The sequence below is a fragment of the Mytilus trossulus genome, chromosome 4 (assembly GCF_036588685.1).
Source record: "Mytilus trossulus isolate FHL-02 chromosome 4, PNRI_Mtr1.1.1.hap1, whole genome shotgun sequence".
In the NCBI taxonomy this organism is placed as follows: domain Eukaryota; kingdom Metazoa; phylum Mollusca; class Bivalvia; order Mytilida; family Mytilidae; genus Mytilus; species Mytilus trossulus.
The window spans coordinates 81,886,338-81,899,065 of NC_086376.1; the positions used below are offsets into that span (position 1 = coordinate 81,886,338).

The 12,728-nt window shown below is 29.4% G+C and overlaps 1 protein-coding gene across 2 annotated transcripts in view; it reads left to right on the plus strand.

Moving 5' to 3' along the window:
* Positions 1–9,070, plus strand: part of LOC134716114 (1-phosphatidylinositol 4,5-bisphosphate phosphodiesterase epsilon-1-like) — a 73,394-nt gene extending 64,324 nt beyond the window's left edge. For both annotated transcript variants that reach the window (XM_063578889.1, XM_063578890.1), the window contains 11 exons: positions 415–578; positions 1,026–1,181; positions 1,729–1,831; positions 2,360–2,556; positions 2,915–3,049; positions 3,454–3,648; positions 4,109–4,159; positions 4,517–4,660; positions 4,811–5,050; positions 5,854–5,974; positions 6,932–9,070. In XM_063578889.1, the coding sequence (XP_063434959.1) occupies positions 415–578; positions 1,026–1,181; positions 1,729–1,831; positions 2,360–2,556; positions 2,915–3,049; positions 3,454–3,648; positions 4,109–4,159; positions 4,517–4,660; positions 4,811–5,050; positions 5,854–5,974; positions 6,932–7,041 (1,616 nt within the window). In that variant the 3' untranslated portion in view covers positions 7,042–9,070. The remainder of the gene's footprint in view (positions 1–414; positions 579–1,025; positions 1,182–1,728; positions 1,832–2,359; positions 2,557–2,914; positions 3,050–3,453; positions 3,649–4,108; positions 4,160–4,516; positions 4,661–4,810; positions 5,051–5,853; positions 5,975–6,931) is intronic.
* Positions 9,071–12,728: the final 3,658 nt, after the last annotated feature.

The window sequence follows — 12,728 nt, forward strand, 5'->3', positions numbered from 1 at the left end:
AAAATGATGAAGTATTTCAATTCCATGATAACTGTAAATTGCACATTTAAAATACCTGAAGTAAAAGTTGTGTATCCACATCAACTTCATTAATGAAAAAGCTTTAACTGACCCATTTTGCGCTCAATTTCAAGTATACTTGGATCTACATAAAAAAAAAACATTATCAATGACCAATCAGAATTTTTTTTTTGTGTAGATCCAAGCTTACTTGCACTAAATTGAATGTCGTTAGATCAATATACAATAAAACTATAAACTCTGTTGTTCAAATTGGTTATAGTATAAATCTACCTTGCATTAACAAATTATTCAGAAATTGTCTTTTCAGAAATACTATATACTGGTACTTCAATTTACAAGAAACCTACCATCAGTTATTTTTTAGATTATTATTTTTCTTTGTATTTTCAGACAGAGCAATGGCCCTGAACACAGCCATGTTTGAACAGAATGGTCAGAGTGGATATGTTTTGAAGCCAGCTGTCATGTGGGATAAAAGTCACATGATGTACAATCATTTTAATCCAATGGACAAAGAGTTTGATGGATTACATGCTACTTTACTTACTTTACGGGTAAGTTTTGTTTTTATGCACCACTTACAATAGTAGAGGAGCATTATGTTTTCTGGTTTGTTTGTCTGTCCGTTTGTTCATTCTTACATCAGGGATATTCCACCATATGATAGGATATAATTCTTTTGTCTTTAAACTTTACTCTTTTAACTTGACAAAAAAATAACCCGGTGTGTTCCATATGAAATCAAATTCAGAAAATCGCTTTGAATCCTACAAATTTATGTTTTTTAATTTTATGTAGTGAAAGTTTTTTTAATTTCCAGCTATATCTTTAAATTAATTAATAAAGTTAAACATACCTTTAAATTATTATAGAACATAAGCATAAACGTTCCAACATTTGACCGGCACATTATTTATATAGTGTTGCCGTCATTGAATTTTTTTCATAATAAGTGAATTACCCTTCTCACAATTTAAACATGGATTTTGTTTCACTTGTAGGTTATATCAGGACAATACATAAGTAGCATCCATACAGCCAGTACTTATGTGGAAGTGGAAATTATAGGAATACCTGTGGATTGTGCCAAACATAAGACTAATGTGGCCTCCAGAAACTCTTTGAATCCAATCTGGAATGATACCTTTACTTTTCAGGTAAGATCAGTCATATTTGTGTTTCCCTACATATCAATGTGCTATATTAGAGGGGTAGGAACTTTTTAGGGGATTCAAGATCCAGTAACCCTTTTAAAAAAATATCTTAAGTGTAAAATTAATCTTACGATGAAAATATAATAGTTGAATTATTAAGGAATACTTTAGACTTACGATAAATTTTAAACTTTAGATTTTTTGTGGAAAGGACTACAGCTGTTTGATTTATTAGAATTCAGGAATAGCAAATTAAATTAAAATAGGGTTTTGAAAGTGATTGTAAAATGAAGGTGTGTCCTTATTTTAAAAAAAGACAATATGTATGAGGAAAATGTAATGTACATTTGTTAATGCTTAATTTTTTTTACCTTCTAGTAAATTTAATTTAAACATTTATAACATTCTCTTCACTGTCTGCACCAAAATATAGTAGACAGCAATATACATGTATTCAGAATTAATTATTTTTGTGTTGAATATTTCTTATTGAAAATTTCTTTGAAATGCATGATGATTAAAAATAAATGTTATATATTGATTATTTTAGATAATGTTCCATGACTTGGCTTTCATCAGATTTGTAGTGATAGATGCCAGCACCAATCATATCCTCTCTCAGAGAATTATACCACTTAGGTGTCTGAGACCAGGTATAGTAAACATTTTATTTTAACACATCATAAACCAGCCATTGTTTATAAAAAGAAATTGAAGTGGTTTAATCTAAGTAGATTGAAACAGACCATATTCATCAAAATGCATAAGCATAAGCATATATGTACACATGAAACAACTATTGGAAAAAAGAAATTCTTAAGAGATGATGATTTCTCTAAAATTAACCAAATACATGTACTTGAAGGGAAACGGTATGGTCTAATCATTGTTGTTATTTCTATTAAGGGTTTAATATTTAGACATATCTGTACACTTATTTTTTCTGCAATTTTTCAAATGTTGAAGCACAATTGTGTTTATAGGTGTTACATCTTTTGGAAAGAAGACATTTCTTTGTTTACTTATACCCATGAAAGTCACTAAACTTAGTATCCTACAAATATAGATGAATTTCCAGTTATCAACTTGTGTTTAATGCGACCTGTACAATATACGTATCATTTGATTTATATATATATAAGTTATTTAATTTTTCATGACAATATGTGTATCTTTTGCAGGTTACAGACATGTGAGATTAAGAAATGCCAGTAACAAGCCATTAGAACTTGCCACTTTGTTCATCTGCTCTAAACATGAGGAAGAACTTTTAGACATGTGTAGTGGGGAAAACAATAATGAATATATGGTGGATTATTCATCAGCCAAACGAAGGTCATTTGCCAAGGTCAAAGATTCGTCTGAAGGTGGAAGAGATGTAAGTTTTATTGTCAAAAGTTGAAAACCAGATTTGTTGAGTTATGACATTTTATTGTTGTAGATTCAACTTTGTATCTGATATCAAATAAAAAACGTTTTATATTGCCAAGAAAGGTTTTACAGGTGTATAAGTTGTCAGTTTTCTAAATGTGATTTGCTGAAGAAATCAGCCTTTTTTTTTGTAACCGCACCATACCTTTTTCAATTCAACAAATGTATTTATTTATTTCTGCACACAATACTTTCTAATATTATTATTTTCTACTGTTTTAATCATTATGTAGTCAAATTGTTTTTGAATAAAAGTGTCTTGTATTTAGAAAAAAATAATTCTACTGTTTTCTTTCATCTTTTAGTTACTAGTACCAGTTAACGTTGGAGCTAGGAAGAGAAGAATGTTTTTCATCAGTGTTTACGGAGTTAATGACCCTGATGAGTATGTCATCCTGAAGGTCACACAAGATACATCAGTATATGACGCCATTGCTCAGGTATATAGAATTAACAATTAAATAAGACATTTGCTTACTAATTTAGTTTACTTTTTATCAATTCTGTTAATTAAAAGAACGGTTAAGAGAGAAATAACTTTGTTCTTATGTTTAACTTTAAATGTTAGTATATATATGTACTTTGGAACATAAAATATGTCAATGAATGTTGTTTCTGAAGAACACCTTCTGAAATCATAATGATATCGAGAAAACAGTGGTTTTTACCAATGGCAATGAATATTCTGGCCTGGAAATAAAAAGAAAAAAAAAATTGCCCAAGATATGCTGAAAATGAATAAGTTGCCCCAATAAAAATGAGGATAATGCACGAATTAGTTGTGTAACACATAGACCATGCTGAATGACCATTAAATCCTTTATCATGTTCTTTTATCGTGTAGGCATTGAGTAAGGCTGGAAAGGTTGATGATATTATAACAAACTATGTTTTGGTGGAAGATGTCCAGAGTGGATGGGAGAAAAAGGAACAAGAAAGAGCAAGTGAACAGAGAATACTGGATATGACTGAGAAAGTCTTACAGGCTCAGAATAGATGGACTGGAGCAGGGAAGTTTATTCTTAGGAAAGTCAGTGATGTAAGTTTCTTAAGAACTAGCAGTTTTTTCAAAACAGTAAAAAAAGTTACATAATAATAACATTAATTTCCATTTGAAATTTAACATTTAGTTGTTTGTTATGTTAAAACTATCACAGACATATAGACCTATTGTCAAATGACTGTTGATATATTGTTGATATGAATTCAAAGATGTTCTATTTGTTCATTGTACTTCATAAATGAGCTCCTAGGCCATTAGTTATATGTTTGAGCTGCTAAATAGTTTGGAGTGTTTTAAACTTACAAATAACAGTTGGATCTAAAAAGAAAATGGTCTTCAAGGAGAGAGAGTCAATTGGTTGAAATAATTTCACAGTGTACATTTTCACATTCAGTTTTCAAAAATTTGCAGGAAAAAAAATAGCATTTCAACAAATCTTATTCAATAGTTAGAAATAATTTTACACAATCAAAAAAGATTTTAATTTTTATTATAGGATCCTAGCAGTAGAGCTTGGATTACAACCATGCTATCCAGGGAACGACAGGTTGGTAAACTTAAGAAGATAAGTTTCTTCAAGGTTCTTTGCTTATACACAAAAGTTTAGCATTTAGCTGAAACATGAGAAAAGAACTCAGTTCAAATATATATATATATGTTGTTGTAAAGAACTTGTTCAATTTTTATTGAAAGACAAGTATGTTGGGGTTTTCTCAAGACTGAGTTATTATTTAAAAAATCTGAAGTTTTTTTGGTGTAAAAATGCATCATTTTATGAAAAAAGTATAATTATATAAGGATTTTAAATTGTGCCTCTACAGAAAAAAGGAAATGTGCATTCTTTAGATTCTAGGTAAAACATTTACCAGGATGGTCACATGATGGATGTTGGATTTTTTTTCAGAGAATAAAATGTGAGAATGATGCTGCTGATTGGGAGAGTGTGGAACAAGTTTTTATTGTCTGTGTATATAATGTAGCACCAGATCAACCATACACAATATTCAAGGCACCAATATCCAGTTCAGCTCAAGATATCATTACACAGGTAACCATTTATTATATTTTCATTAGGTATAAGATAAAGTTTAAGCATAGAAAAAAATAGCAATATCCTATATTAGAAAAAAAAGTTGATTTAGACCTCCGAGCCCCCTTAATTGAGTACAAAAATGTAATACTTTTGGATAATTTTCAGGCCATGATGAAAGCCCACAGATCAGATCCTGAAAACCTAAGAAAGTTTGTATTAGTAGAAGAGGTAGAATGTCCTAGCAGTGAAACACAGAGTCCACATGCCAGGCGACACAGCACTGACCACCCAGACAGACGCATTCTAGATGATGATGAAAATGTTTACCTAGCTCAGAGAGAATGGAAAACAAATGGAAAATTTATTATTATGGACAAAAGTCAAGCAGAGCATGATATTATACATGTAAGATGATACGACTAACTACATATCAGCAATAAGATAAGATAAATATTGCTATTGTAGCAAAACAAAGCAATGTAATTAAGTTTGTGTATTGTGTTTGTAATTTTGAACATAGATTTAATTAAGAAATAATTCCTTCATGTCAAGCTCTATGCTCATTTTAACATGGGTAGGCATTATATTTGTCGATATTTCACACTGAGCGTTAGCGAGCATAGAGCATGACATGAAGGAATTATTTCGATTCTAATAGGACAAATACATCATTTTTATAGGTCGAAGCGTTTGAAAATATCGTAAAAATGTTTGGCTTTTCCCGTTTCCTCCCTGAGGAGTATGTGCATTACATTTCATATTTGATAAGTTTAAAAACTACGAGCAGGGTAAATATATGTTATTTTATAAAAATATATAATAAAAGTTTATGCTAGCTGCTTAAATGTATAGATTTAAAAGGATAACGATGAGAATAATGTTAATATACACAGTAAGTTCATGCGCATGTGTCAAACGTATTTTGTGCTCATTAGAACACGGCTTTGTTTACAAAGTGTAATAAGGACGTCATATTAGAATATCGACTAAAAGATTTGAAATTTATTTTCAAATATCCTTGTATTCTTATAATGAATATTGACTTATACAATAATTTTAGATAAGAAGTGTTGCTACAACTTATAACAAAAAGTTTTGTTGAAATTAGTTTTTTTTTAAAATAATGATTGGAAGTAAAAAAATTTAAAACAAACAATGACATTTAAAAGTAATTTCAGAAATACTTATTATTGTCATTTTTGCTACAGATTGAGAGAAAAAAGAAAGGATCATCAAAGAGTGGTCCATCTAAAGGAGGAACAAGTAAAGTCCAACCAAAGAAAAAATCCACCAAGAATCAGTCTCCTGATAAAACTGAGACAAGTACCGGTATGTTCATTCTTTCTCCTAATAAAACAGATAAACATGACACATTGTTTACTTATTCTCCTGATGTCATGGAAAATCATGACACTTTGTTCACCCATTTTCCAGGAAAAAACAAACATGACACTTTGTTCACACATTCTTCTGATACAACAAACATAACACTTTGTTAACATATGCTGATAAAACAGACAAACATGACACTGTTTACTTATTCTTCTGGTCCGAGAACACAATTAATTCGTAGTGCATAATTTTTAGAACATAAATGAAAATTAAAAAAATCCCACCTGCGCTTTCTCAATGAAATTTTTACAGTGTGTTGTACTACTTTTGGGACAAATTATATTAAAATTATAGAAAACTTCATTGCCTCTAACTCAAAATATGGACAATTTCGTGTTTAGGGTGTCTTGAAATCTTTTGACAGCTTCCGAAGTGCTAATTTTTACCTTTTTCAGCTGGACCAAATCACTACTTTCCTGTAATATTCTGGACCCAAATTTTTTTACCGTGTAATTTCACCACTTACAATTTGAGGCATTAAACATGGAGAAATAAATGTGGAAGGGGTATAAAAATTATTGGCAAGTAACCTACTGTTAACACTAGGGACTATATTCGTGAACAACGAAAAACCAAGGGACTACAATTGTGGTCTCGGACCTTCTGATAAACCAGACAAACATGACACTTTGTTCACTTATTTTCCTGATAAAAACTGAACCCAGTTTGTATGCACACTTTATTCACTCATTCTCCCAATAAAACGGAGGCAAGTATGTGCATTTTTTCATTCATTCCCTGATAAAAAATTGTATATTACCCGTACTTTAGACGATAATAACATGAAAATAAATAGAATCTCAATTTGAATATCAATCTGTCTTGGAATAAATGATCTTTATAAATCAATATTTTTTTTGTGCATATTATATAGATATTTTGAATTACTTTTAGGTACCAAGTTACCCACAGCATCTGGTGCATGGCAAGGAAGTCCTTCATCTCAGTCAGGATCTACTCTGAAGAGACTGTCGGCCAAGTTTTCACACAAGCTTAGCAAATGAAAGACCATAAAGAGAACCTTTAACTCATAAGTCTTGGGTTACTACACCCAATAATTACATCAGGATATTTTGAAGATCAGATGTAGAACTTGGAATTTTTATTGCAGGAATATTGTTACATTTTTATTCTAATTTTGCATGAAAGATCAGAAATGCCATTAGTAATGCAGTGAAAATGTTATTTATATTTGCTGCTTATTTTACATAAAAAAAATCCAAGAAAATCTGCTGAACAAGATTTACATATATGGACCATTTGAAGTACAGAAGTGACAATGATAAGGGTATTGTAATGATTTTTATACAATTCAAAGGTCACCAGTTTAAACATTGAGACATTTATGTGAATTCAGATTATGAAAGTGAGAATTTACATATTTTGTATGTTTGTGTTATCATAATTGGTGTAAATTCCATTCATTGTCATAAAGACATCATCTATTAATGACACATGCTATTTTGAATCGAGTTTATCATGAATGGTTTGTTGGTGCAGTTAAAGGGAGATAATTTAAGTTTTGTAGATTAAATTATCTCCCTTCATCAACACTGTAAAATATAAACTTTACAATTTAATGCTTGAGCATGCATTATTTTAAGATATCACAAAAAGATCTCTATTTAAAGTGCATATCTGCTCTTTTATTTAATTGTGTAACAGATGTTGCCATTTTTAGGTCAATTGAGACATTGAATAACTGTGTATTTGGACAATAAAAGTGTTATTGTGTAAATGCTTAAGTGAAAGAATATGTGTGATATAAATCAGTTGACTATACGAGGAGATTGTTATACTATAGATATAATTGTTTTAGATGTAAAACATACTTTGTTTAAAACCTATATGTGCTATTGAAGTAAATGTTCAAAGGAAACCATTAAATGCATGTAATTTTTGAAACAAAGGCATTGAAATCTCACCAAGAAACCTAATTGTAAGGTATTTTGTTACCATATTTTTACCCTAAAAGCCACAAATACGGTACACTGGATATTTATTACTTTTTTTAAATTATACTTTTATCAGTTTGTAAAATAACTAATTTATTGTGAACTGTTCAAAGAATTGATAAGTTTACAACCCATATAGCAATTGGCCAAGAAAATGAGAAAAATTAAAGACAGACCATAATTGGGTGCTACAAAATTAAGAAAAAAGGAAAAATGAGAAAAAAAGAGTTATCAAAAGATCATAAGAATTGCAATATTTAGGCTAAGGATTAAATTTGCACTACATTTTGGTATTGTAGTTATCACAATTAAAACTTTTATGTTTTTTACAAATCTCAAAATAAATAGTAACTGTATTTAAGTTGTAAAATAGAATTCAACAAAAAAGAAGGTTTTGTTTGTATCTAAGCTAGGCAGATATTGATGTTGTAACAAACACAAATCTATATTGATTATTTTTGTGTAGGATTTTTTATGTAAAACAATTTGTAAAGTAGATCCTAGCTATTATGTTTGCTGAAGTATGTTTGAATCCCACACAAATAGAATGAATAAAACATAAAGAATTAACTTGTTAGTAGAGCATTACAGCCTAAGCTGTGTATGTGTTAACCCTTTTTTTTTTGCAATGATCAGTTCTTCCTAAAGTTTAAAACTTGTAAGTTATTGAAATGACCAGTTGAATGACCTTGATTCATATTTTCTGTGAAACTTGAGTTTGTTTTTAGTAACTCATCTTTTGTATATAGCTCTCCAATCAATTAGGACAGAATTGAGAACTTGCAAGAAAATTGGTTAATACATGTATAGCCGTAAAAGGTAAAAACTTGTATGGATTATGCTGTAGAATAGACAGGTGTTGATATATTAGTTGCCAATGTCAAATTGTATAAATTAATTTAACCAACCTTAGTAAATCAAAATGTTGATAAATGTTATAAGCCATTTGTGTTTATCATTTGCTTTCAAATGTTATTGTGATTTTATCAATGTTATTGTGAATTTTTGTTGATTTTTACAGTTAAAAAAGATATTTTTACCATTCCAAAGGAACAAAAATAAAATTATTTATTTGTGTCTTGTTCTTCATTTATTCTTAAATGTAGCCCCTTGATCTATTGAACTATGGTATAACATATTGTTCTCAATAGATGAATTTGTAGTGTGTTAGACAAAAGATGTATTAAACTAAGATGCTCCAACTCAGAAATGAAAATACAATATCACTGCATTTATAGCACTTTCTTATTTAATCTCAAATAAACTTTTTAGAGGTGAGGATCTACAATACAATACAATACAATACAATACAATACAATACAATACAATACAATACAATACAATACAATATAATACAATACAATAATACAATAATACAATACAATACAACAATACAATACAACAATACAATACAATACAATTCAATTCAATACAATACAATACAATACAACACAACAATACAATACAACACAACATATCAATACAATTATACAATACTATAGGATTATTGCATGAATATTGGGGAATATTGTCCCGAGTAGAAATTTATATTGCATGAGTTTGCGAGTGCAATATATGTTCTACAAGGGACAATATTCACTAATATTCATGCAATAACCCTTTTATTGTATAGCAATATAATATTTGAAAGTAAAATTTGGTTTAAACTATGATTTTGACATTGATGATGTCATGAATTTTGAAGATTTATTGCACTAATGCAATATTGGCATTTATTGCACGCTAACTTTTGGTTACTTTCTGTGGGAAATATTATATTGCTATACAATAAAATACAATACAATACAAACTATTAGAGTATTTTTAAAAGTTTATAACTGATTTTTCTAAGTTGCAGAAAGATCTAGAAAGACAAGGACAAACAAGTCCATTCATTTGTTGTCAGTTGTGTGTGTTGTTCTGTTGATAAGATTCTCTAGTTTCTCTGCCAATCATCTTATGAAAATGGTTCCAAATCAGCTCTTATTATTTGAAAAATGCCAATGAAGTGGCAGTACAGATACCATAATTTGATTAAATATGTCAATATACCACCAACTCTAGAAAACCTTATTATTTTGTATAATTAATCCAAGAGATGCATTATAAAACCATCAGATTTTAAAAAAAATGTTTCAATCATGATTAGCTTTAAAATGGAAGATGTACTTATAGAATTACTGGAGTTGTTCAGATTAGAATTTGCAAAATAGAATTGGAAACTTGTTTTTAGGTTACTTAGGTTACCCGTACATAACTCCAAGTATAAACATTTAAAACATTTAGGAATAAATAACCACAATATAATTAAATGTTATTACTCAAATTAATGCATATTTAAGATGCCAAACTAATGTTTGACCACTTCTTAAGTAGATTCTTAACATTCCTGATGACAACCTCTTGTGTGTATCTTGCATTTAGATCTGTAATTTACATAATTGATAATTCTAAAAGAATCGCTATAGAACATTTGAAAGGCAAGCAATATACTAATCCAAATTAAGAAACTCGCATATTCTTTTTAATACTGTGGTATGTACTAATACCTGTCTAAAATTAAACAATACTTATCAAAATGCAATAAAACACAAATGAAATATTTGGAAATCTAAGGAAAATTCAAATCAGAAAGTCCCTAATCAAATGGCAAAACCAAAAGCTCAAACATATCTGATGAATGGAAAACGACTGTTTTATTCCTGTCTTGGTACAGACATTTCCTTATGTTGAAAATTGTAGTTAAATTTAAAACCATGTTTTATAGCTAGCTAAATCTCTCACTTTTAAGATTGTTGCATAAAATGCCTTCATATTGACAATGTGTGAACAAAACATGAAAGGAAAAAATGTAAAAAATAGGGATACAGCAGTCAACTTTGTGTTATAATCTTAATCACAATAAAAACAAACAAATGTGTCATAGACAAACAAAATATCATATAGACTAAGCTCATATGCAAAAATGAAAGTCAAGAAGACAAAAACATACATCTCCACAACAATTCGGTATCGAATCACGCCAAAAGAATATAACCAAATATAGAATAAATAGTAATTAGGTTAATAATTACAACAACAAAAAAGAACACTATATATAACACGTAATTAAGATGAAAAACAATGTCAGTACATAAAGACTATAAATCAAGACTATCCTGTATTTTTTGTTGAGTTGAATCGAATACTTATCAACAAGGTCTTGGTATCTTTCAATGAAGACGAAATGTTCTTTGGCATAACCCTGGTTTTAACCAAAAAAAATGACAAGACGTTCATTGGCATAATTGTGGTTCTGCAACTTTCTGTTCAGACAATGGTGGTGCCCATAACAAATTAAGTCGGTCAACATAGCAACAATATAAAACTTTTGATATGCCCTTTAAATATGTGATGATACAGAGAAGTGGTCGGTTGTGGAAGAGAAATTAATATACTTACTTACATATGTAAAACATTTTATGAGTTAAAAATTGTGTGCCAACGTCAATAAACAATTTGAAAACCTACAAGTCAAATAGTTGCAATCAATACATCCACTATCCTTTTCAATCCAATTGATGGTAAAGCTATTGTTTGAGGATACCTCTATTGATAATCTTCGAATGATATAAAGTAGCAATAATCTCCTTAGAAATGCATGGTATTTACAGACAAACTCTATCTATAATCAGGTTTCAAATAATGAAATCTACTTATTCGTTTACATTTGATGATTTACAGCTTATATGAAATTTATTTCCTTTATAGCAAAACTTGCATTCGTCACAAAATATCGCCTTCGTTTACAAACATATATACATACTTCTCATTGACACTCATACCATCTTCTTATATCTGTATACACTGCTTTGGTGTTAGCGATATTTTATAATGAAGTATAAGAATCAAAATAAGCATTCACGTTCACAAAAAAGATTCAGAATCAAACAAGTGTCTGTGTTAATTTTTCTTCTTGTTACCTTGATTTCAAATTGTGCCGTCTTTATAATTCAAATGAAAGCATCTCCACCGAAGTCACTTTGCCTCTCCTTGATCTTAAACTCTTTGATAACAGTAGAACCTGTCAAATAGGTACAAGTGTTAAAGTTAAAGTTGTTAAAGTCGATGGAGTACATACTCTTTTGCTTAATTTTTGCGGATTTTTTCTCATTGTTAAATGTTGTTTTCTTAGACAATTCAAACAGATTAAGAACATACGCACAAAGATTAAAATAATGGTACAATGTTCTATTGTGTAAGATATTATGTGAACTATGTTTAACTGTATGCATGTCGAATTATTGATTCAAGTATATATTGGCAAATGATAAATAAAGACAACAGTAGTATACCGCTGTTAAAAACTCATAAATCCATGGACAAAGAACTAACATATACTAATGATACTATTGTATGTATATGTTTAGTAGGGTTTTGATTTATATCGCTGAAATATGTTAGTCTATATTTATATTTCTGGTGTAATGCTGAAATATCTGAACCTAAGAAAAAACAATTATTGCTGTTCATATTAGAATTAGTAAAAGTAAGTTGATACTATTGTATGTATATGTTTAGTAGGGTTTTGATTTATATCGCTGACATATGTTAGTCTATATTTATATTTCTGGTGTAATGCTGAACTATCTGAACCTAGGAAAGAACAGTTATTGCTGTTCATATTAGAATTAGTAAAAGTAAGTTCCTCAGGATGCTGTTTAATCAAACCTTTAAATTCATTTCGTCTACGGCAA